The sequence below is a fragment of the Typopeltis vanoorti genome, chromosome 1, assembly GCF_054136105.1.
Source record: "Typopeltis vanoorti isolate ZY-2024b chromosome 1, IOZ_Tvanoo_1.0, whole genome shotgun sequence".
In the NCBI taxonomy this organism is placed as follows: Eukaryota; Metazoa; Arthropoda; class Arachnida; order Uropygi; family Thelyphonidae; genus Typopeltis; species Typopeltis vanoorti.
Window position 1 is genome coordinate 111,608,577 of NC_143549.1, and position 27,388 is coordinate 111,635,964.

The 27,388-nt window shown below is 36.5% G+C and overlaps 1 protein-coding gene across 1 annotated transcript in view; it reads left to right on the plus strand.

The window, feature by feature from the left end:
• Positions 1-27,388, plus strand: part of unc79 (UNC-79 domain-containing protein) — a 1,277,183-nt gene that overhangs the window by 837,260 nt on the left and 412,535 nt on the right. The window contains exon 40 of the mRNA XM_090395893.1: positions 14,099-14,344. Within this exon, the coding sequence (XP_090252019.1) occupies positions 14,099-14,344 (246 nt within the window). The remainder of the gene's footprint in view (positions 1-14,098; positions 14,345-27,388) is intronic.

The following is a 27,388-nucleotide window of genomic DNA, read 5'->3' on the forward strand; positions in this document are numbered from 1 at the left end:
ATTTTTATTGAGGTCTTGTAGAGAATTTTGTTAATAATGTTTTGGCTGTACCCATTGTTTTGGAAAGTATTGCTGATTATTTTAAATTTGTCTTTCAGTGCCTGTTCACTGGAGCAGATTGAAAAACAGAAGTGTGTTCTGTTTTTCAATCTGAAAAACAGAATACACTTTTTTTGTAGGTAGAAAGTGTTTTGCCATACCTACCTACAAAAAGAAGGCACAGCCATGGGCTTCCCATTATCCCTCCCTATTGCTAACTTTTACATGGAACATTTTGAGCAACTTGCTTTAGGTTCTTCCCCTTTAAAACCCAAAGTCTGGCTTAGATACTTTGACGATTTTTTGCGATCTGGTCCTATGGTTGCCAGACACTAGACACATTCCTTAGCCACCTAAACAAACAACACAAATGTATACAGTTCACAATTGAGATTGAAAAACAGAACACACTTCCTAGTGTGATTTTCTTTTCTTGACTACTTGTATAATAAACTATAACACTTTTTATGAATGTTAGTCAAGTGAGTTTAATTTTTCATCCTAGTTTCACCAATTTTTGCTATCTGCATCATCAGGGATACAATTGGTAAGTGATACGAAGGTAAGAGACTAGTTTTAACTGACAGTTCTAATTCATACAAAATTAGTATTGTGCGAGACAATGTCTCGCACAATACTAATGCATGTCTCGGGAACATGATTTATTTGTTACAAAACATAATGTAATTGTCATGAAAGTTCATTTCTTTGATGTTTAGTGATCTAGTTAAAGTTTTCCAAATTTCCGGTAGGATTAGACCCTGATTCTTATTTAGGTTTCTTTGAGGTGTCTTTGGTTTAAGAAAAGAGCTATACAGTACACCACAGACCAGGATGACTTACAAAAAGAATTTACTACAGTATCCAGAGAGCTATCCTTAAATGGTTATCCTAAAAGACTCTGCAACAAGATTCTCTTTTCGGATATAACACAAAGACAACGTGATGACAACCAATACATCAGTACTATAAGTATTCCATTTGTCAGCAGCATTTCCAAAAAATTGACTATCCTTCTAAAACCACACAATATTAGAGTTACATGCAAGCCGGTCAATACTATTCGGAAATTCTTAAGATCACCGAAAGACCCCCTCATTCTTTCTACAAGTACTCTGGAGTATATAATATACCATGCTCCTGTGGTGTTAGTTACATTGTTCAGACCTCTAGAAGCTTCGAAACGAGACAGAAGGAGCACATAGGCTATGTTAGGAACAACAGACAAGATATTTCAGGCCTATCTTTCCACTTTGCTTCTACCAACCATCGTATTGAGCGGGATAAGAGTCATATGCCTATATAATAGAGAACTACCATTACAGAACCTTCAAGGAGGCTGCTATGGTCACCCGTTCAACAGGAAACCTAAATAAGAATCAAGGTCTAATCCTACCGGAAATTTGGAAAACTTTAATTAAATCACTAAACATTAAAGAAATTAACTTTCACGACAATTACATTATGTCTCGTAACAAACAAATCATGTTCCCGAGACATGTGCATTGTCTCGCACAATACTAATTTTGTAACTGTCAGTTAAAACCTAGTCTGTTACTTTCATATCGCTTACCAATTGTATCCCTGAAGATGCCAATAGCAAAAATCGGTGAAACTAGTATGACGAAAAATTAAACTCACTTGACTGAGATTCATAAAAAGTGTTATAGTTTAGAACACACTTCCGTTTCTAGATGCTTGTCACATCTTCCTTCTGCAATCTTTCTTTCATGGTTTACCGAAAACTGACACACTGGCCAATATATACACACATAAACTCCTACCACCACCCAACACAAAAACTAGGTATCATCAATACACTAAAAAACAGAGCTCTGAAAATCTGCTCCAGTGAACAGGCACTGAATGACAAATTTAAAATAATCAGCAATACTTTCAAAACAATGGGTACAGCCAAAACACTATTAACAAAATTCTCTACAAGACCTCAATAAAAAACAAAGACAAACCAGACTACAATAAAACTATAACCATTCCCTACTTTAAAGGGACATCAGAGTACTACAAAAATACAACCTCAAAGCCACCTTTAAACCCCCTGCAAAATTAAAAAGCTTACTCAACTCATCCAAAGACCCCCCCCCCATTGCTGGCCCACCCTGGAGTATACTGTATTCATTGCACCTGTAACATACCATATATAGGAGAAACAGGACGCACAATTCCTATCAGACAAAAAGAACATAAACGACACATTAAACGTAATAATTGTGGTGAAACTGGCCTTTCTGATCATACCTTGAATACCTTACATAGAATTGACTGGAAAAGCACTAGTTGTCTACATCACACCAAAACATAGTAGGAACGCAAATTTAAGGAAGCCTGTGAGATCATTATCAACCACCCCAATCTGAACAATAATGAAGATCTAAAAATCCCATACTTACGCAAGGCATATATTCGACCCACGGAACCTTCCTCTCTATGAACAACTATAAACAGGAGTAAATCCAGGATCCTAAATCAAAAATAACAATTGTAATACTAAAAATAGGATATCACTGTTACTGAAAGAAAACCATCTATAAGAAAAAATGTTTATTCATGTTATCTTAAATTAAATCTAGCTTGGTGTAATTTGTGAATAAATTTTTTTCATTTTTTTTTCACTAGAGGTCATGCCAGTAGAATAACATGCGATTTCATCGCATGTTATTCTACTGGTTATCGTTATTTCTCTAGTTATCGTTTGTAATGTAACTCAGCTTGTCTTTTATATTTGTGTATGCTCCAGATGATGATCTTGATACGAAGATCGAAACATCGGGATAATAAAAAGAGTTAGTTATAGCACGGTTGTAAAATCCATAATTTCGAAAATGAAAATAGGAGTAAAAATGAATGAAGAGATTAATTATGAAATCTGGAAGAAGAACTGTGAAGGCAACCCAAGATGAATGTTGATAATGATCAGTTGTATTTAGATTACGAAGGGCCAGGAAGGTAACTTGGTTGGTAAAGGCAGCAAAAGTGCAGTATGAAAAGAAGTTTGCCAATCAAGCTAAGAAAAATCCTAGTGATTTTTTGATATGTGGCAAGTGGAAGGAAAACAGACTATAGGAAGATGATGACTATGGGAGAACCAGCATGGAGGATATAGTTGAATTATTCAATGATCAATTTATCAGTGTATTTCATTGTCATAATGGCAACCTCAGGTAAAGCTGTAATGTAGAGAGTATGGCAGAGGAGAGACTGGTGGTGAATGAGCAGCAAGTTTATGAGAAATTAAGTAAATATGATGTTAATAAGACAATAGGACTTGACAGTTTATTGTCACTTCTTGAGGTAATGCTCTATGGAATTTATGGTACCTTTGGCAAAACTATTTAACATGAGTCTTGCAACAGGGTTAGTCTCAAAGGAATGGAAGGTGAGAAAAATGTTCCACTTGATGGGGGGGGGATGAGACTAAGTCTACAAATTATAGACCAATCTATAATTTGTAGGACTAGGATTCAGAAGTGGATTGATAATAGCAGAATTCTTTATGATGGTCAGTCAGCACAGGTTTTTTTTTTAGCAGGAGGTCATATTTCAACAGTCTGTTGTGTATTACCACAAGGTAACAAATTCACTCCATAAAGGAGATGCATAGAAGTTGGTGTACTTGAATTTTTCAAAGGCCTTTAATGGACTGCCACAAGTTAGTAGCTAAATTGAAATGGATGAGATTAGATAACAGACTAGTAAGTTGAATAGTTGACAGGCATCCTCAGGTTGTATATGGAGGTGTGGTATCCCAAAAGAGCAAGGACACTAGTGCAGTGCTACTAGTGTTTTAGGGATATGTTTTAGGACCATTATTGTTTTACTTTATTGTTATTACAGCCTTGCAGGAGGATCAAAACAGACTATGTTGAGCAGGCAAATTAGTGGAGCTATTGATTTAATTGCAAAGTGCAAGGTCTTGAAATATGGTAGGCAAGGTTGAGATGCAGAGTATACATCTAGAGGAGAAATTTTGAAGGAGGTGGAAGAGTTGAGAGTGATGGTGAGCAGAGACTTGAAATTTAGGAGTTGCATTGCTAAAATTGTAAGAACATCCCAATGGATTATGACAATAATGAGGAGGACATTGACATGCAGACGCAAAGAGGTTATAGTTCCATTGTATAAGGCTTTGATCAGGCCACATATGCACTACTGTGCACAGATTTGGATACCTGGTTTTCAGGGGGATGAGGATGTATTGGAGGAGGTCTAAAGAAGGTTTACTAAGTTAGTGTTATGTTTATGGAATGTCAGATACAAGGAGTGATTTAGGGAATGCAATTTACAAAGCTTTATGGATAAAAGAATAGGAATATGATTGAGACATATAAGTTGGTGAGGGATTGTTATCAGATTAATGTGGAGAATATATTTCATAGGATAGAGGGAGGCAAGGGTAGAATAAGAAGCCATCCGTGAAAGCTGTATAAGGAGGATGTGAACAACAGGGAATGAGAAGTAGGTTCTTTGCATGAAGACAGATTGGTGAGTGGAATGCATTGCCTAAAAGTGTGGTGAGTGCAGAAATTGAGAATGAGTTCAAGACATGGTTCGATGATCTTTTGTCATGAGAGAGTATAAATCTCTTGTGATCAGTCCTTTAACTCTGTGGATGTCAGATGTTAATAATGTCATGAGACATTATTACTTTTGTCATGAGAGAATATAAATCTCTTGCAATCGGTCCTTTAACTCTATGGATGTTAGATGTTAATAATATATACTTTTTTTTTTGTATTTTTATTTATTTTCTACCTGGTCTGGAAACCTTGCTCTAGAGACCAAACATGGAACTTGTTCAAGGCCATTTCAGGCCTCTAATAACCAGGGCAGTGGTCTCACACCAGATGATGAAATCTATTGCTCATCTAATTTTACTTGCTACTTTCTTTTGCAGCTATTAAGGATGGTCCTTGTCCTTGTTCCTTCTCAACTAATATATTAAAAAATCTCCTCATTGTCAATCCAGCAAATACCTTTTCAATAGGTTAAATGTCTCAACATTCCTTCTCCCATCTTCTGTCCACCAAACTATCTAGTTTGCATGTCTTTAGTCTGTCCTTATAACCAACATTGTATATTGACCTGATATCATTTTTGTTATCTGCCTCTGCACCCTTTCCATGTTTATTTCATTCCATTCAAGCCCTTTATTCAGATATGAGCAGTTATAACCTAGATGTGGTCTAATTAGAACTTTATATGATGAAAGATGAAACTACAACTTTTTTAATTTCTGCTGATCAGTGCCCTCCTCAATATTGCAGCAGTTCTCTGAGTTGTCTTCAGAATCTTTGCAATATGTCCTCTGAACTTTAACTTTCTATATACAATCACTTTCTGATCCCTTGCTTCCTCCACTTTGTTCATTATAACTCCATTAAGTAAGTTTGAAACATCCCATCATGAATCACATCTTCCAAAATTATATTTAGCTGTATTAATCTTAACCCCCCCCCCGTTCATTTGCCAACCTTATTCAAATCCTCTTGAAGAGCCAAAACATCAGCACTATTACTTATAGCTCTACAAAGTTTTACATCATCTGTACACACACACACACACACACAGCTGAATATCTCACTGTGTTTCAAGGCTTAAGTGCTTGGAAAAACTCATGATAAGAATTTAATGGAGTGAAACAGCTACAATACAATACAATTAAAAATAGTATTGAATGCTTCCGATATTTCATATCAGTTACAGAGAGGGAGTACAAAGTGAGACTTGTATTACAAGTCAGCACAAAAGCAGCATAAAATCAACTGAAACACGTAGGCAAAAGATTAGAGTCCTAACTAGGTGGGATGCCCTATATGGACACCTGTCAGCAGCCAAGGATGTAAACTGAATCTCAAAATTTTAGTGTTTCCCATATTTTGGTAAGTTACTACTTATTTATTATTTAAATTATTTAAATTAGGCTGATTTTTAAGAGCAGCAGAAGATTCTAATTTCTCTTCTAAATTTACTAGGATGGAGCATGATGGTCTTTTTCCAATTGATCCATGTGCTCTATCCAAAGCATGGTCTTCAAGGCCAGATTGAACACAGTCATGACTGCAGATATATTTTTTATGTTCTTCCATTTGGATGGTAACTGATCTTCCTCTCTGCCCAAAGTAAGCCAACTTTCAGAAACAAGGAATTCTATATACAGGCCTGTGTGTCTCAATGGAAGTGGCGCTTGCGTTCTCTGTGCTTGGTACCTTGAAGTTAGACTTAAGTTCAAGTCTAGTCGTCGACGAGAGAAATTTTTATTTCTGGAGTTCTGGTTAAGATACTGGAGATATTAAGTGCCTCCGTAGTGCAATTGGAAGAACGATATAACATTGTGCCCTTTTATTGGAATAGGCCTAAGTTCGATTCTCGTCGCGACGGGAGGATCTTTATCTGGATGATTTCAATTGAAGGTGAGTTAGCTGATCTCATACGGAGGTAGCAGGATTTTTTCTCCTGGAAAATCAGGTTTTTCATCCTGCATATAGACAAATCGGCCCTTCAAAACACACGCAATTTACAGACAAAAAATATTAGTTGTGGTGGACTGTAGATGCCATTGATGAAGATGATTCGTAGTAGAGGTTCAGTGTAGTGGTTGTGACAGCTGTAGGTGTCCTCCCGCGATGAGTCTTCAGACTCCTTGGAGGTGTCAGGAATAATAATAATAATATATACACCTGGAACTAAGAGAGAAGGGAGTTTGTCTTTAGTGGAGTGGATAAGAGTGGCTAGTTTTAAGTGGGGCTTAAATGTGGTGCAATGATTGTATTTCTTTAAGATTCTGGATATTTTCTCTGATGTGCCTTGGACATAGGGTTTGGTGATAGCAATACTAAAATGTCTCTGGAGAGAAAATCCTGGATTGGGGGAAGAATTGATTATTATTTTATTTTTGATATTGTAGGAACTGTAGCCATTAGATAGAAAAGTGTCCTGTATATGATTGAGTTCTGTTGCATGAGAGGTCTCGTTGGAACAACGATTACAAGCTCTATGGGTTAATTTTTTATGACACCATATTGTTAAGAGGATGGGAAAGTTCGTGAATATATGTTTGAGGACAATATGGTGTCATAAAAACACTAACCCATAGAGCATATAACTTTCGTTCCAATGAGACCTCTCTTGCAACAGAACTCAATCATATGCAGTACACTTTTCTGTCTAATGGCTGCAGTTTCTACAATATTGAAAATAAAATAAAATAATAATCAATCCTTCCTCCAATCCACGACTTTTTCTAAAGGTAGAAACTGATCTGGGTGATGCATAATACTATGCATTATGGAATACTAAGGCAATTAATGTGAAGGCATTAAACCTCTATATACAAGTAGCCTAGTCATGAACATACTGCATGTGCAGACTTTGTTTACTTACATTTCAATAAAGGATTTAAACAAGAACATAATTTCTTAAAAAGTTAATTTAGTTTGATAATAAAATGTTTTGGATAAGTGATGTAATACATATTTATCTTTTTTGTGAAGGATGAAAGTAATTATTTTCTATATTTATCAGAAAAATTGCTTTTATGTACATTAAGGATATTAAAACAAGAACATAATATTATTAGTAATTATAAAGTAAAAATAAATGCTGGCAACACACCATCACACATAAAAAAACTCAGCCCACTTCAAAACCAGTATAGAAAACCTTACACTCCAACATAATGACATAATGGTCAGTTTTGACGTCTCCTCCTTATTCACGAATGTCCCCCTTAAAGAAACCTTAGAGCTAATCCAAGCTAAATTTCCTCCCGATATCTCAGCCCTATTTCAGTTTACAATGAACTCAGGCTATTTCGTTTGGCAGGAAAAATTCTATAAACAGATAGAGGGGACAGCCATGGGTTCACCACTTTTCCCACCCTTGGCCAACTTCTTTATGGAGACTTTTGAAGAGAAAGCCTTAAACTCAGCCCCACAAAAACCTACCATATGGCTTCGGTACGTTGATGATGTGTTCGCTATTTGGCCACATGGCCCGGATTCACTCCTCTCCTTCCTAACACATTTAAACAACCAACACTCTAGAATCAAGTTCACCCTGGAAAAAGAGGAAAACAATAACCTGACCTTCCTAGACACACTAGTCACCCACCAACCTGATGGAACCTTGGTTTTCTCAGTTTATAGAAACCCACCCATACAGGCAGATACATTCACCAACAATCCCATCACCTCCCCTCACAACAATATGGAGTAATTAAGACACTATTCAACAGGGCAAAAATAATCTGTTCAAATGATCAAGCCCTAACCACTGAACTAAATCAGATCCGTGACACTTTCTCAGCCAATGGCTACCCCCCCCCCCAAAAAAAAAAAAAAATCCAAGAAATATTAAATACCTACAAACCACAGACTCCCTCCCCCGCTCCACAACAAGGATTACTCTAAATCCATCACCATTCCCTACATCCGAGGCACCTCAGAAAAAATTACCAAAATCTTAAAAAGACATGACCTGACTTCCTGTTACAGGCCATACAGAAAATTGGCATCCCTTATCTGCTCCACTAAAGACCAACCACTTTCCCTAGACCTACCTTGTGTATTCCAGGTCCCTTGCAGCTGTAAACTGTCTTACTTTGGCCAAACAGGCAGGACAGCGAATATCAGAATTTCTGAACACAAGGACTACATCCGTTTTCACAAGTACAGCCATTCTGGTCTTGCAGACCATGCTTTGGATACACTCCACAGAATACGGTGGAAGAAAGCTACAGTAATACACCATAGCAAATACAAATTCGAAAGACTATTTATGGAATCAGCCTCAGTCCTAAGAAACTATCCAAACCTCAACAAATTTGGTTGTATGCGACTGCCCCAAATTTGGGAGGCTTACATCAGCAGACCTTCAGCCCAATGGCCAAGAACACCTACTTACCCCCTAGAGGGCACCATCAGGACTTTTAAGAGAACAATAGCTTCATCTCTTCATTCTCAGTTACTGTGTTGTAGTGCCTACGTGCACATGACTTTTTTTGTAAGTTCCTTTTGAAGATGGCAACGTGACGTTGCCGAAATATCGGAAATATTTATTAAAGTGTAATTTAATTTATATTCGTATCTACGTTGTTCAATTCCTCAAGTAATTTAATAATGCATAACCAATATAAGCCTGTCTACGAGTATTATTATTATTATGCAAATATTATGCAATTACTACCAAATATTACTCAAAAAAAAAAAAAATGAAAGAATTTGAAAATAAAATCCAAACCTTAGATCTTCAATATCAAACTCTGAAGAAAACATTCATTGCTTTTATATGGTTAGATGTGATGACATTTGCAAGATTAGAGAAAATCTAAATTTCTTGGTGAACTTGGGAAGTTAAAGACACTATCCTGGAAAAGAAGAAAAACAGCATATTATAAGTTCCGAGTAAGTAAGTTAGCAGATGCCCTGAGACAATACACAAAAAAAAAAAAATGTAAGAAAGTTATGTATAAAAGTAACTAAACAAAAATAATGGGAAGACTTGGTTGAAAATGCAGAAGATAAATACCAGTCTGGATGCTGTTGAAAAAGATTAGAAATCTAAATAAAGTGTACTGTAAAAGGAATCAAAATTATAAATGTAATATAAAAACTGAAGATAAAGATATTGGAAATGTCTGTAGTAGTTACTTTGAAATATCATGCAGTGACAGAATGTTGGTAGAAAATATTCAAGAGGTAGAAAATATCCCAATGCAGTTAGGAATACATGTCATATTTGAGATGACAAAAAAAAAAAAATAAAGAGACATTGGAAACGCAAGATGTAGTTGATATTCAGTCGTAAATGCTCAACTGTGAAGGTATAAAAGCTTCACAATCACTACAGAATAACTTAGAAGTACTGGTGAGAAGGTTGAATTCCAGAGGACAGGAATTAAGAAGCTCTCATATACCCAAGTATAAGAAAGGGAAATTGAATTTAAAAAAAGACTGCAGAATTTTCTTACTCTGTGAATGTTCCAGGTAATTTTTTTTTATCTTCTTGATCTCCATGAAGTCATAAGACTTGTTGTAAGAGGTCAACTCTAGTTAATACAGAGTCTGTTGTACTACTCCTTAAACTCATCCACTGCTTGCACTTTTGCCACCCTCTCAGGCAATGCATTCTATACCCATACCACTCTCCATGCAAAAATCTTACTTCTTACTCACCTTTTACTCACTATTTCCTTTTCTGCCTTCCAGGGATGATCCTCTGTCCTTACCGTCATTCTGCCATATGAAAAATCCCCTCAGCGTTGATACAATAATAACCCTACCACCAAACCTATTCTCCAAACTCTGCAGTCCTCATGGCTTCAGCCTATCCTAATAATCAACACTGTACAGTCCTAACATCATTTTTGTTATCTGTCTCTGCATTCTCTCCAAGGTTACTTCATCCCCTTCAAATCCTGATGACCACTTCTCAGCACAGAAATGGTCTGATCAAAGCTTTATACAATATGACCACCCTACTTTTATCTCTCATAGTCAATGTTTTCCTCAACATTGCCACAATTCTCTGAGATATCTTCACAGACATTTTATTGAGTCCTTGGAACTTCAAATCTCTATTCCCAATTATCCCAAGAGTCCCTGCTACCTCGACTTTCAGTATAACTCCACCAAGTGAGTATGAAGTATCCCATCTGTGGATCCTAAATTTTAAAACCTTACATTTAGTTGCATTAAATTGGCATTGCCATTCATTTTCCCACCTTTCCAACCTATTCAAATGCTCTTGAAGAGCCAAAATATCAACACTATTACTAATAACTCTCCAAAGCTTTCATCTGCAAACAACTGAACATCTCCTTGTAGTCCTGTGGACAATATCATTGACATAAAGATTGAACAGCAATGGTTCCAGGACTAAAAATCCTGTGGAACTCCATGTAGCCTTCCTACTCAGTGATACTGCTCTTCCTTATACGATTCACTGATATCTATCAGAAAGTCAGTCACCAATCCAATCCATTAACCTGATATCCAAACCGATACTATGCAACTTAAAACTCATCTCTGTGGCACCCTGTCAAACGCCTTGGGGAAAGAAAAAAAAATGCAATGCATGCCATACTTCTGCAATTATTACTGTATTGTAAAAGGTAACCAGATTAGTAAAACAAGAACACTAACAGATCCATGCTGTCCCACATAAATAATATTATCCCATCTGCCCAATTCTGTATACAAGTTCTTATCAATTTCTCCAAAATCTTAACAACTAGAAGAAAAACAAACAGGCCTATAGTTTGATACCTCCATTCTACCATCATCCCTACCCTACCTTCCTTCCACTCTCCAGGAATCTGTCGCATTGCAAGACTTTCATTAAAGAGACAAATTAATGGCATAGTCAATTCCATAGCACATTGGAATTGAATTTCACCACCCTTAAAACATGTGGTGAAATTCAATCTACTCCCCCTGCCTTATTGACATTTAGTGTACTCACTATTCGGAATACATCCTCTTCATTCACTTCTAACACTTCTCCACTCATTATCATTATAGTAATAAAGCTTGAAGTATATCAGGATGTAACACTAATAAGTGATCATTAAACAGCTCAAGTATGTCATCTGCTTTGGTCACCCAATTTCCATCTCCACCCAGAAAGATAATCTGTTCGCTATCAATTTTTTTCCTATTCACTACAAAGTGAAAAAAATTCCTTGGAATACAACATTAAACTCCTCTTATATTCTAATTTTTCTCTCCTTACAATACTAGTCACTTTCCTAGCCTGAGCCTTATATTCCTCATGCAACTGCATGTCACCCCTCTCTAAACAACACTACTGTAAAGTCCTGATATCATTTCTGTTATTAGTACTCGATAGTAGTGTTGTTTATGAGGATACTAAAGGCAGGCGATTATCATAGACTTAGAAAGCAGCATGCAGCACCATAATGTATGGAAGAGGAGTCATTAATGCATGGGAGATACTTAAGAAAAAAATTTTGACAGAAATGACAGATAGGATTCTTCAAGGATACTTCATCCCCTTCAAATCCCTGTGACCATTTCTGAGATCACAGAAATCCAGATGTGGTCTGATCAAAGGTTTACGCATGGACCACCACACTTTTATTTCTCATGGTCATTGCCATTTTCTGAGATGTCTTCACAACCATTGCAATATATCCTCTCAACTTCAATTTTTTTTTATCTACAATTATTCCAAGATTCCTTTCTTCCCACACTTCTTTCGGTATAATCTACTGAGTGAGAATGAAGCATCTCATCTGTGATTCCCAAATTTCAAAACCTTATGTTTAGTTGCATTAAACTGGCATCCTCATTCTAGCTTATTCAAATCCTCTTGAAGAGTCTAAACATAAGTTAAAACAGTGTCTGTAAAGAATTGAATATCTCCTGTAGGCCTTTTACAATATCATTGATATAAAAATTGAACACTAATGATATCCAGTACTGAACCCTGTGAAACTCCACTTGTAACCTTCCTACTCTCTGATACTGCTGCCCTTTATACAACTCTTGATATGTATCAGAATACCAGTTCTCAATCCAACCCTCTAACCTGATATCCAAAACCATAGGATGTAACTGTTCTCTAAGGATATTAAAACAAGAGCATAATATTATTAATAATATCTCGACCTCTCTCTTTATGTCTTCCATAATCTCTTTTATTTGTCTTGTCATCTATTTGATTCCAGATTGCCTTATCTTTTTCACTTGAGGTGTAATATCTGCCATTGCTGTCAACAATTTTTTCTTAAGTATTTCCCATGCACTAATGACTCCTCTTCTTTCTTATTCTTTCATTTATTGTAGTGCTGCAAGCTGGTTTCTAAGTCTCTGATAATCGCCTGCCTTATAATTTCCCATAACATCCTTCTGTTTTGATACCTTCACATGCCTATTCATCCTCCAAGTCAGGACTACATGGCCACTCTTACCAACTGGGAGAAAGTATGTTATCTCAGTCACAATCAGATCTCTGATGGTATGACCAAATTCAAAACTCTTGATCTACATGCTACCTAACACAGTTGCCCCTGAAGAAATCCAAAAATTCACTTTCCTTATTACTGTATGCTGTCTCCTCTGCCCAATTTATGTTTCTATGGTTGAAGTCCCCATAATAATCACTTGCCCAAGTAATTTTCCTAAACATTTCCTGCTTATGACCTAGGCAAGCATACTTAAGAAGTGGGTAAGGGAAATTATGGAAGAGAAACTTAAGAAAAAACAAGCTGTGGTTCAGACCTCATAGGGTTGTCATTATCAGATGTTCACTATAAGACAGGTAGTTGAAAAATCTTGGGAAATATAGGTATTAACCTATATTTCCCAAGATTTGGAACATTATACAGAACAATACCTTGTCTATATTTAGTTTTAAGTCAGCATTTAGAATTGAAGTTTTGAAATCATATGTATGACAAGGGTGCTCTCTATATCCACTCTTATTCATCGTTTATGTAGATCACATTATGAAGGAAAGTGCCTTTAAATCTGATCTCAAATTATATTGAACATTGCTCCTTTTTTACTTTATGCAGATGATGTTATCCTCATGTATAAATTCATTAAATTTTTTTATGGAAGAGAGTTCCAGATTGCACAATGTCTAAATGATTGAAGATGCATTCACATCATCGAGTGGTATTCCATTTGACACACTCATCACATACCAAGAGAAAAACCTTGGATCTCATGTTCCTAATAACCACACCATTTCTCAGTTATCGAGCACAATATGCATATTTCAAAAAATTACTTCACCTCTTTCCTTTCATACTGTTTTATAAAGATGTGTCACCAGATTTTAATTATGGTGGTATAGAACCCAAAAAAACACTGATTCATATAAATTAGCATGCAATGTTTGTTTACACAAATATTTGAATATTAACTCTATTCTGAAAACCGTGCTTTCTGTTCAACTAAACTGTTTTTTATCAACCTTTTTTGAATCTGATATCACTGATAGATAAAAACATCAATATGTAAGGTATATATATACAGATTGAGTCTTTCTTTCTTTCTTTTTTTAATTCTAGAAGACTGCGTAAAGCAGAGCTGGGAGGTCCAATTGGTCTTACACCAAAAAGATCTAGTATGGGTCATTCAGCTGCTACTCGATCAGAAACTGTCATAATGGACCGCTGCAGTGACTGTGGAGCTTTCTTGGAAGAGTACAGTGATGAAGAATTAGGGTTGTGCATCGTGATCCTGGCTACTTTTGTGCATCGAGAACCTAGTATGGCTGCACATCTACTACCAGAAATGTTATTTGTAGTTGGCAGGTAAAAGATCATTGTAGAGAAAGGAAATTGATATAAAATTCAATTTTATTTCAAGTTTTTCACATATCATATTTAACTATTACAAGTGAATAGGTATAGAAAGACTTAGGTGTCATTGATAATTCAAAATGATGTTTAATAGTATAAACAACACCAAGAGAGGAAAATATATATTTTATGAAACTCATTAATATTTCTCTGTTTTCTAACCAGCATCATCAGAGCACAATTATAATTGTGATAGGTACATGGCGATAACTGTGTGATTGAGGACAACAATTTAAATTGCAACTGACCACAGAATTATTGTTCTGTTGTTGAACTTTGCAATTTCTTCTCTATGCAGAATTTCAATTATATATATAAGGGCTTAGGTGTCACTGCTGATTCATGATAATGTTTTATGGTATAAACAACATCAAGAGAGGAAAAAATATATATTTATTAAACTCACTTATTTTGCTGGTTTTCTAACCAGCATCATCAGACCTGATTATAACTATGACAGGTACACAGTACTAAACTACATAACTGATAAAAAAAAATTTTAATTGGAACTGACAACAGAACTAATGACCTTACATTGTGCCCTCTAAATAACCACAAACTTAATTTAGAGAAGCCAGGCTTAAAATCATCTTAAAATGACACTCTCCCAGATCTTTGGTAAATTAATGCAACCATACTTATTGAAGTTAGCAGAGTGCTTCATAACTGATGCCAATTCTAAAAATCGTCTCTCAGACTTATAATGACTTCTGTGTAATAACGATGTTTCTTCCATCTAATTCTATTGTGAAGGAGTATCTATAGCATAGGTGCAAATCCTGACTTGCCATTCAGATGGTCACAGATGTATTTTTGTGTTCTTCATGGTGGATGTTAACTGATCTACCAGTCGGTCCAAAATAGGTCAACCTATAGGCACGAACTTTATACAGTCTGGGACATTCATGAGGATGCATTTGATCTTTAGGAGAGCATATGAAGGTAGCTAGCTGAATGAAAGGTTTGAAAATGGTATGGAGATCATATTTACAGAGAACTTTGGCAAAATAGTCTCTCCGACTACAGCCTGAGAGAATATTTTTAGAATCAGTATCATCTATGAAGCATTCGCCTAACCTCAACAAGTATGGTTCCATTAATTTTACAAAGATCTGGGAGACTCTCATTTTAAGATCTGATAGTCTGACTTCTCTAAATTAACCTTGTGATTATCTGACCCATAGTGGGTCGGATAATCACAAGGTTAATTGCCATGTAAGGATATTAGTTCTGTTGTCAGTTACAATTGAAATTGTTTTCTCCATTTATGTAGTTTAGTGCTGTGAGCCTATCACAGTTTAATTGTGCTCTAATGATGCTAGTTAGAAAACTAGTGAAATATTAGTGAGCTTAATAAATATATATTTTTTCCTATTTTGGTGTTGTTTATACTGTAAAACATTATTATATTACAAGTGAATATTGTCATTATAGAATTTGGGCTTATGTGCTAGTTTAAGCTCATTATAAGGTTTAATGGAAAGAATACAGCATAGAAGAAATAAAATATAAGTTTACTAGTATTTTTTGTCTCTGTCAAAGAGGGAATTTGACAATAATGATGTTATGATCCATGTAGAATAAATATTATAGTAGGATTAGATTGGATGTACACCTTGATTCTACCTCAAATCATTTTCCAGTTCTGACTTCAATTCTAATTACTGACTTATAATTTAAGTGTAGACTATATATTGCTCTGCATAATGATCCATTCATATTACACAGTTATATAGTTTTGAAGAGTTCTTTAGCTGGCACCTTATCAGAAGCCTTTTCCATCAATATCCTGATTTGTACCCCCGAGGAGTGTTCAGGTTACTATGACAGCGCTACCTGATACAGTAAAATAACAATGTAAACTTATTGTTATTAATCTCCTATTAACAATTTTCCTCCAAATCAATCTATTACTTGTGAGCACTTCACTATTGTCATACCTAACATTTTGTGCTTCTAAGGCAGTTCTGACCGAATCAATCCACCTAGACCTTGTATTCCTCTGGGTCTCTTTCCTGCCATCTTGGCATCAGACACCTGTTTTGCTAACCTTTCTTCTTAACTTTTCTATTTAACTGGGCATACCACCTTAGATTAGCTCTGCTGACACATTCTTGAATGATAATCATGTCAAGTTCCTTTCCAATATCTTCATTGTTAATATGATTCTGCCATTGATACCATTGGTTTGCTCTCCTAATTATTCTCAGAACCCTCATATCTGTGGTCTCTATTTGTTCAAGTACTTTTTTTCTACCCCAACTCTCAGATCCATGTATACCACGGGTGAGAAGGTTAAATAAGGTAGGTGTGAGATGGATGAATAAAGAGATTAAGCATGCAATACAGAAAAAAAAGGCATTGTGGAGACAGCATAAGAGAAGTTGAAAGTTTATTTTTCACTTGGTTAGAGTATAATAAAATTAGTTTAATCCTTTATCCAAGTGTGAGCAAACAAAGTTTGCGCCTGCAGTATCTTCAGGACTAGGGTAAGGTGATACAACACCAGGGCAACTTGTTGCAAAGGTGGAGAAAGCTACCAACACTCCTATCTCAGTATCTCCTATAATGCAAAACACATCTCCATGCGGATATTTCTAATGTTATGCATTAAGGGAAGGGCCACTACCCAGACTAGTTTCGACCTTTATTGAGGAGATACTGAGATAGGAGTGTTGGTAGCTTTCTCCACCTTTGCAACGAGTTGCCCTGGTGTTGTATCACCTTACCCTAGTCCTGAAGATACTTCAGGCGCAAACTTTGTTTGCTCACACTTGGATAAAGGATTAAACTAATTTTATTATTATTATAGCATAAGAGAAGTAGAAGTAACCAATTTCATGAGGTCTACAAAGACCAGGCAAGGAGGGTGACTTGGTTGGTGAGAGTAGCTAAAGAGAGGTATGAACAGCAGTTAGCTAATGAAGCCAAAAAGAATCCTAGGGAGTTCTTTCGATATGTAGCCAGCAAAAGAAAGAATGATTATGGAAGGATGACATTGATTGGAGGAAATGGTATAAAGACAGCTGTTGCAGAATGTGTTGTGGAGATACTTAATGAGCAATTCATAAAGATCTTTCAATCTTGTGAATGTGACTTCATGGAGAGATTAAGAGCAGTTGATGATGGGGAGGAGAGACTGACTGTAAGTGAGCAAGAGGTGTTTGGGGAGTTGAGTAAACTAGATGTAAATAAGGCTGTGGGACTTGATAATATATCACCACGTATTCTGAAGGAGTGTGCCAGAGAGTTGACACCTGCCTTGACATATTTTTTTAATACGAGTCTTGCACTTGGTCAAGTTCCTAAAGAGTGGAAGGAGGGCAAGATTGCGCCACTTCATAAAGGAGGTGATCGAACTCAAGCATCAAACTATAGGCCTATCTGTGTGTCAGGTGTTGTGGTTAAGTTGTTGGAGAAGCTTGTGAGAACTAGGATCCACAGTTGGGTTGACAACAATGGTATAATCTTTGATGGACAGCATGGATTTGCTAAAGGGAGGTCATGTTTTAGTAATCTACTTATTTATTACAATAAAGTGACTGCTTCCTTGGACAGAGGAGAAGGATACACAGTAATATACTTGGATTTCGCAAAAGCTTTTGATAGAGTACCTCATGATAAGTTGACAGTCAAACTAGAGCAGATGGGGTTGGATATTAGATTAGTGCATTGGATTGGAGACTGGCTATCTGATAGGTATCAACAAGTTGTGTATGGGGGTGTGATATCCAGGAAAAGGAAAGTCACTAGTGGAGTGCCTCAGGGGTCTGTTTTGAGGCCATTACTGTTTATCTTGTATATTAATGATATTAGCAAAGATTTGGATGGAGATATTCAGTTGTTTGCAGATGATGCAAAGTTGGGATGAACGATAAAGAGTAGTGAAGATATTTTGGCCTTACAAGAAAACTTGAATAAATTGGGTGTTTGGGCACGTAAATGGGGATGTGAGTTCAATGTTGCAAAATGTAAAGTTTTAAAATTTGGAAAACAAAGATGGGATGCAGAATTTATGCTTGGTGAGAATATATTGTTGGAAGTAGAGGAAATAAGAGATCTGGGGGTGATAGTGGATAAGGATCTAAAATTTAGGGGACACATCGCCAAAATTGTGAAGACAACACAAAGACTTCTGGGAATGATGCGGAGGACACTGACATGTAGAAGTAGGGAGATACTTGTTCCAATGTATAAGGCTTTGATTAGGCCACACTTGGACTATTGTGCCCAGATTTGGTCACCGGGTTTTCAGAAGGATGAAGAGATGTTGGAAAGGGTCCAAAGGTGACTGACTAAGGTAGTTTCTGACCTCTGGAATGTTGAGTATGAGGAAAGATTGAAAAGATGTAATTTGCAGAGTCTCGTGGAGAGAAGGAAGAGGGGAGATATGATAGAGACCTACAAGTTGGTAAGGGGTTGTTATAGGATCAATGGTGGAGAAGTTCTACAGAGAATAGTGGGAGATCAGGGGAGAACCAGAGGTCATCCCTGGAAACTGTATAAGGAGGGTGTGAGTAAGGGAGTGAGAGGCAGATTTTTTTCGTGCAGAGTTGTGAGTGATTGGAATTCCTTGCCTGAGAGCGTGGTGTCTGCAAGTAGTTTGAATGTGTTTAAGACACGGTATGATGAGATGTGTGTGTAAGATAAAAGGACCTCCTAGATGAGTCTTTGACTCCATGAGGTCTTGTTTAATAATAATAAAAAAAATAATTATAATAATAACTTAAAACTGGTTTAACACTGTCTGGTATGCTATTAGTTTAGTGTTTTGGCTAATTTCTCTCTTATTCCATATAAATTTATTCAGCTGGCTACCTACCATATCAGCTTTGCTTATCCTGTTGTCTATTTCCAGATTTAACCTATCAATCTTCACTAGTGCCTAAATAGCTGATATATTTTACTTGCTCTAGGATCTCCATTCAGAATGTAGCTGAAGTTCTGAAATTCTATGCTTCTGCCTATTTTCATAGTTTTGGTCTTTTTGATGCCAAATTTGTTACAGCTGTTATTGAGTTTAGTTAGTGAATCCTGGAGACTTGACTAGATATGTTTAGGAGTACAACATCATCAGCATAAAGCAAAGAGCTAAGTTTGGCATCTCCAGTTCTAATATCAGGCTTGATACCACTTTCTTTCATAATGTGATCCATATAGATGATGATTAAGAGCAGAGATAATGTGCATCCTTGTCTTACCCCTGATTTTACACTTTTTCAGATATACAAAACTCAAATACAGATTCCTGTTGTCTTCTCACAATTTCTCAATAATTTGTTGTAAAGTAAAAATTTGGTTCTGAGAATTCCTGTTTGTTATTAAATTATATATTTAGTTTAATCCTTTATCCAAGTGTAAGCAAACAAAGTTCATGTCTGAAATATCTTCAGGACTGGGGCAACTCCTGGTAAAGGTGGTATAAATTCTCATCACTTGCCTTAGTATCTCCCATAATGCAAAGCACATCTCCTTGTGGACATGTTATACCAGGAGTTGCCCCAGTCCTGAAGATACTTCAGCACAAACTTTGTTTGCTTACACTTGGATAAAGGATTAAATTAAATATATAATTTATAGTCTAACCAAGTGAAAAAACTTCCAACATGTTTGTTATTAACTCTAGTTATTTCTTTCCTGCTGTTTCTCTTAGACTTTTCTCAAGAATACTTGCATGAATCATGCGATGGGGACTCTTTGATGAGTGTCTCCCTGAGTTAGACTAATTCAATAAGTCTAACTTTTAGTTATTCCATCATCCCTCTTTTTTTTTTTTTATAAATGGCATTATAACAGTTTGAGTCTACTCATCCAGAATTCACTCTTCATCCTTCTGATTAATCTTTCTGAACATCATTGTAGTCTATTAACCATTGTAAAAAACTTTTACACCTTAAAGTTTTACAATGGTTTCTACATAACATTTGACCAGAAATGCTTAAGCATTTCTGGTCAAATGTCATGTAGAAATATCAAATTCATCTCCTCCAACTGCTTTCCACATTTTAAGTATTTCACAGAGGATTGAACCGATGATATCAAGGAAAAGAGAGAGGGGGGGGGGGATTACTAAATTCACTAACATTTTGCTATCATAGTTAGAATTGTGCTCTGATGATGCTGGTTAGAAAACCAGCAAAATATTAGTGAGTTTAATAAATATTTTTTTTGTATCTAAGTTGTTGCATTGAGTTAATTTATACAAAAATTGTCAGTATACGAGAGATATGGTCAGATGAGGATCGCATCCTGATAGGAAATGAGATAGATGGAGGGATATGATATTTTTTGAGAAGACAGATAGGGCTGAAAAGGAAAAGTGCTGTTGTTGGTAACAGAGGAATTATACTCATCCAAACCTAGTGTTGATAATTAAGATTTTATACCATTTTTGATAATTACTTCATTAAATCTGAAGAGAGAGGAAGCAGCTACAATGACATGTAGAGTTAACAACCACAGAAGAACCGGACAATCCATTTGCAAAGAGTGGAAAGTAAACTAGGTGATAGTTTACTAAATAAGCCTCCATCTCATCAGAACCAATCAAATGCCTTTGAAATGTCAAGAGCAATTACATAAAAGTTTCCAAATTTTTCTAGGTCTTTGTGTTAAGAAGTTTATTTTGAGCCAATAGATTGGCTGTGATGAATATCAACATCTATACTGTTGGTCACTCATTAGTTGGTAGACTTCTAAATGGTGCATAAATTAGCTGTTGATACCTTCTCTATTATTTATGAGAGAACTGAGATAAGGGCAGCGAAGTAATCATTTATGAAGTAATGAGAAGCTTTTATTTCAGTTTTTTTTCTTCTTCTTCTTCAAATTATCTAAATATTAATTTGCTTCTGCACTGATGACCTATCTACATGAGTATGCAAGTGTTACCTATATACGCATGTACCCATGTTACCCATTTCCCATATATGGTACTAACGTACTATAGGTTGACCAGCCAACCTCTCGTATATGGGTCCAACATAAAAAAAAAAAAAAAGTTACGGAATAAACACTTTGTTTGTTCTATAGCTAATACCTATCCAGAATCATATATAAATGTAGTTAAGTGGTTTTGTAAGGATAAATTTGTGTGTTGTGGTAATGAGTTTGGATTTCTAGATATTAGTTAGGCTTTTATAAAACTGAAGAGCTTTGTGCTTTTTTTTTCAATATCATTTATAGCATTATTATAGGAACCAAGATACTGAAAATATTCTACTTCTTCAAGAAAATGGTCATTTAGCTTAATACAGGTACAGGTACAGCATTAATTTTCTAGCAATGGATAATCCAGCACCTTCTTTTAGTGTGAATAAATTATGAAAGAGAACATGAAATTTCTGGAACCACCTGACTAGTTCAGTAGACCATCACAGATGGCATTGCATGTGGCACACACACATGCACACGTGCTTAATTATTTATCTGTAAATAATTAAGTGTGCCTGCAATCTCTTCATTTTGCTTATATTTTACCCTGGCTAGGGCTTATAAGCTTCCAGTTCACAGCATAAATTATTGATAGTTTTCTAAATAGGCATCTGTCTCACCAGAAAAAATCAAATGCTTTTCAAATGTCAAGAGCAAGTACATACAAATCTTTTGAAAATGCAGCCATATAAATAGAGAACAAAATAGACATTGATAAAGAAATAGCACACTTAAATGTTATCCTTTATAGTATAAAGCACAAAATTGAAATATTGCAGAATGCAAGAGTTAAGCAAGGCTGAAAAAAGAAAGCAGCAGGTGATCTGAAGGAATAATAAAGACCACCGAACAACCAAGAAAAACAAGTTATGGAGAAAATTATCTGGAGACTCAGTGAAAGTGGTAAGAGAACAGGATCAAGTGATAATGGAATTTGTTTTAATATTATAGTTGTGATGGGGTTGACTTGCCTGGTAGCTTGTTAATGGAGCAGGCTAAGTTATTCCTTAAAAAAAAACTTAATTAGAATATGAGTGAGACTATAGTTGAAGGATAGTGTTTCATCAGTAGTTGTTAAAATCTTGGAGAAATTAGTGAGGGACCATATACAGCTTTGGACAGATGAGGGTAATGTCATCTGTGAGGGTCAACATGGATTTATTAAGCAGTGCTGTTGCTTTAGTAATATGATTGCCTTTTATAATAAAGTGACAAGAGTGGTTGATGAGGGAAAGGCATATACTACCTTTATTTTTTTTTGCAAAGGCATTTGACAGAATGCCACATGATCAGCTGATATTTAAGTTGCAGCACATGGGTTTAGATGTCGGGTTAGTCTGGATTTGGGATTGGCTGTCATTATAGGTATCAGAGAGTTATGTATGGTGGGGCAATATTAAGCAGGCAGAGGGTTAGAAGTGGGGTCCCACAGGGTACTGGGATCTGTATTGTTTAATCTTTATATCAATGACATTGTCAATGGATTGCAGGGGGATATTCAGTTGTTTGCAGATGATGCGAAGTCCATCTGGGAAGAGTTATTAGTAATAGTGCAGATGTGGCAACCATGCAAGAGGATTTGAATTGGGGGTGTTGGTTTAATGAATCAAAATATAAAGTCTTGAAGCTTGGGATACATCAATGAGAGGCTGCATACTCGATTGGAGGAAATGTACTGGAAGAAGTAGGAGACGAGAGATCTGGGGGGGGGGGGGGTGATTGATAGAATGCTGAAATTCAGGGAACATATTGCAAAGGTGGTGAAGGTAACTCAGAGGATTGCTGCAGTACTGAGAAGGATACTGACAAGCAGCAATAAAAGAGTTAGCATTCCATTATATAAGCCCTTGCTCAGACCACACTTAGACTATTGTTCTCAAATTTGGTCCTCAGGATTTGAAGGAGATAAATTAACTGTGGATAGGGTACAAAGATGGATAACAAGGATCGTTTCAGGGCTGTACAATGTTAGTTATGAGGGTTGGCTGAGGGAATGTGGACTGCAGAGTTTGATAGATAGAAGAAGGAGAGGTGATATGATTGAGACTTTTAAACTGTTGAGAGATAGTTACAGGATTGACACTGGGGGAGTTCTTTCACTTGGTGGAACAGAGGGAAGGAGTGATGCCAAGGGGTGGCATCCCTGGAAGTTATGAAAGAAAGCTGTGAGCAAGAGGATAAGGAGTAGTTTCTTTGCATGGAGGGTGGTTGAACCGTAGAATGCCTGATAGAGTGGTGAGAGCAAGAATGGTCAGTGAGTTCAAGGAGTGGTATGATAGACTTTGTTTCCTAAGGACCTCCCACAGTGAGTCTTTTGACTCCATGGAGGCCTGAATAATAATAATGATGAAAATATCAAAGGTTTAAGATGCTTCTTGAAATTTCTATCTACATTGTTTCTTGTGAAAAATGGTCCAGAGATCACAAAGAAATTTTCAAATATCTGGACACATTTGTTAATCTAGTTGTCAATGAGCTCCTCAGTCTGGAACAGATATATAATGTTGATAAAACTATTTAAATTAAGAGGATATTTAATCCCACATTATTTCAAAGCCGAATAAGAAAACTCTAAGATAGAAATCAAAGAGTTTCATGCCGAATATAGCAAACTATAAAAGTTCAGCAAGTCCAAGCGTGAGCAAACACCTGGGTGGTACAATACCGGGCAACTCGTTGTAAAGGTGGATAAAGCTAGGATCGCTATTCTTAGTATTTGCCCTAATGTAAAACTCATCCCCTAGGAGATGTATGTTGTTTTACATTAAGGGGGGATAGGTCACTACCCAGACCAGTTTCAACCTTTATTGAGGTCTCATCAGTGAGTAGGTAGACCAAATAATACCAAGATTATAGTGATAATAGCTTTAATACTTTACAGTATGAGTTGTCAAAAAGGTGCACAGGATTGTAAAGAGCCAAAAGGTGAAGCCTTTTGGCTCTTTATTTCATTAATTCATTGATAAAACTATTATATTGGATATGCACACTGCAGAGAACATTCACAGCAGAAAAGAAAGAAAGAAGAAGAACTCATAGGATTCGGGCAATCTGAGGATGGAGTTACTCTCCTAGAGTGCTCATTTGAGCACTCTAGGAGAGTAACTCCTAGAGTGCTTATATCTGTGGCAGGCATGCACAGATATAAGCTGTTGGTGATAGGATATGCCTTAGGGCATTGAAAGGTGTTAAAATTTATTTCTTAATATACAGTGCAAATAAAATGGCTGGATTACCACCAAAATACTTCAAAATATAGAAGTTAATGACTTCACATCACTTGCCATGGTGTTCCATAATGCAATGCACATATCCTTGTAGACATTGTGGGAAGGGTCACTACCCAGACAGGTTTTGCCCTTTATCGAGGTGAAAAAGTAAAGGGTTGTCATCATAGGCCTGGAGTAGTTAATATAGGATGCAAGAGAGCCTGATGGTATTTTTAACCTACACCAATTTGCTGAAGATGTAGAATAGAAAGAAAGATAGATAGAGAAAAGGCCTCAGCTATTTTATATCATCATATAGCCAAAGGCTATCAGTTTTCCTTTTTCACCAATCTCATATAGATGAACAACCAAAAGACCAATTGAAACTAAAGCACAAAGATGGCTGATATCCAGGTGGTTAACCACATATGGGTTAACTGTTTTGAGTTGGCCTTCTCTATCTGGGATTGCTCTGCAGTCATCCCAGATCATCTTATGTATATATATATATATATATATATATATATATAATGGAATCATTATCCTTCAAAGTTCCTACTACATCATCGGCATATGCTAATACCTTATTTTCCTTTATAGTTGAAGGAACTGTTATTCCTCCCACAGCATATGTATTGTTTACTTCCTGTAAGAAAGGTTCAAGAACCAATGCAAAGAGCAGTGAACTTAAAGGGCAACCTTGCTTGACTCCTTTTTGAATTTTTACTGGGTCTGTCAAGAACCCATTAACTAGGAGGTGGGTGGTTGAATTGGCAAGGACCCTTTCATAACAGATAGTAGTTTTTTACCTACACCAGTTTGCTGGAGGATGTAGAATAGAAAGGGATGCCAGACATTATCAAATGCTTGAGTAAGGTCTACTAATAGCACTGCCATTGACTGCTTTTTCATGTTAACTAAGTGGATTAGATCACATAGCAGAAATAGATTAAATTCTATTGCTCGACTTGGTACTCCCGGGTGTGTGCTTTTAATTATGTATCTCATTCCCACTTTGAGCCTGTTATTGATAATGCAGAAAAATATCTTGTAATCAGTATTAGATAGAGAAATAGGTCTCCATCTGCTGACTAAAGTGTGATCTCTGTTAGGTTTCGGAATGAGGATAGTATGGCATGCTACAAATTCACTTGGTATGTGTCCTCATGAGAGAAAAGAATTAAATAATGTAAATAGAATGGGAAGAATAAAATCCCAGGCCTCACAATTAAGTTCTATCTCTAGACCATCAGGTCCTGGTGATTTCCTTGTCTGGCATTCTTTATAGGCTGTTGTAACTTCAGATGCTGTAATGGTTTTGTCAAGCCCATCTTGGTTATGAACACGAAAGCCATTAATGTTCCAAGAATTATAATTTCCAACAGTACTATAGTCTTCAAACAGAGTGGTGGACATGTCTTCTCCATCAACACAGATTTGAGTGATAGTCCTTTCTTTGTGAAATTTTGTGAAGTGACTTTTAAATTCAACCTTTATCAATGTCTCATCAGTGGGAGCCAGATTCAGCAAGTGGTACAAAGGTTGAAGTAATGCAGAAGTCATATGCGGTGAGTGGCGTGGAATTTGTGGACGCGTGGAGTGAGTTAGATGGGCGAAAGAATCTATATAAGATGGATGGTTTGCATTTGAATGGATTTGGTGTAAGGAGACTTGAAAAAGTGTTGTTGAATGAAGTGGATGTGCAGAATCAGGGAAACTAGATTTATTAAGGGGTGGGGGAAGTAGATATGCAGAACTTAGGGAGGCAGTTGAGTGTATGAATGAGTATAATATGCTTGAGCGAATAAGAACAACAAATCAGAATGGGATAGTTAGTATAAGGCATCAAGGTAGGAATGGGACCAATGGAGGTCTGCAATTCATGTATACTAATGCTAGGAGTATTAGGAACAAGAAGGAAGAAATTTTGGCCTTGGTTGGCAGTTCCAGACCACAGGTTATTGGCATTAGTGAAACATGGCTAACTGAAGATGATATAGCTAGTGGGATTGAATGTGAGGGGTATGGTGTGTTCAGGAATGACGGAGAATAAAATGGGGGGGTGTTATTGATGATAGCTGATGAGCTGCAGCCAAGGAAAATAGAAGGTGAATTGCAGGATAGAGAAAAGAGCACATTTGAGGCCATTTGGTGTGAGATTGAGGCTAGCAGAATAAAATATACAATTGGGTGCTGCTATAGACCAGGTGATGGAAAAGATGATGGAGATAGTATGCATAAGCAAATAGAAGAAATGAGTGGAAGGAGGGTAATTATTATGGGAGATTTCAACTATGGTAGCATTGATTGGAGGGAGGAGAGGATACACGGGAGGAAGGAATTGGATTTTATGTGGTTATTAAGGGATAACTTTCTGCGACAGCATGTAATGGAAAATACTAGGGGTCAGAGAGTGCTTGACCTAGTAATTACATCTGAGGATCTGACTGTGACGAATATGACCACATTGCCACCAATTGGTGAGAGTGATCATAGGGTCTTAACTTGGGAGGTGGCTAAAGGTGTGGAATTTACAATTAAGACAGGGTACATGTGGAATTATCAGGCTGGTAAGTATGACAAGCTTATGAGTTTGATTGGTTCAGTGCCATGGCATGTAAAACTGCAAGGGCTTGAGGTTGATAGTGCATGGGAGACGGTTAAGAAGTGTTTGCAGGATGCAATGGTTGACTGTATACCTAGAGTCCGAATAATAAATCAAGTAGAAATTAAATGGATGAATAACACCATTAAGCTTGAGCTTCAAAAAAAGAAACAACTGTTGAGGGAATTTAAGGAGAAAGGTGACCTGCAGGCACATGAACGATATAAAGCCCAGGCCAGAAGGGTAACA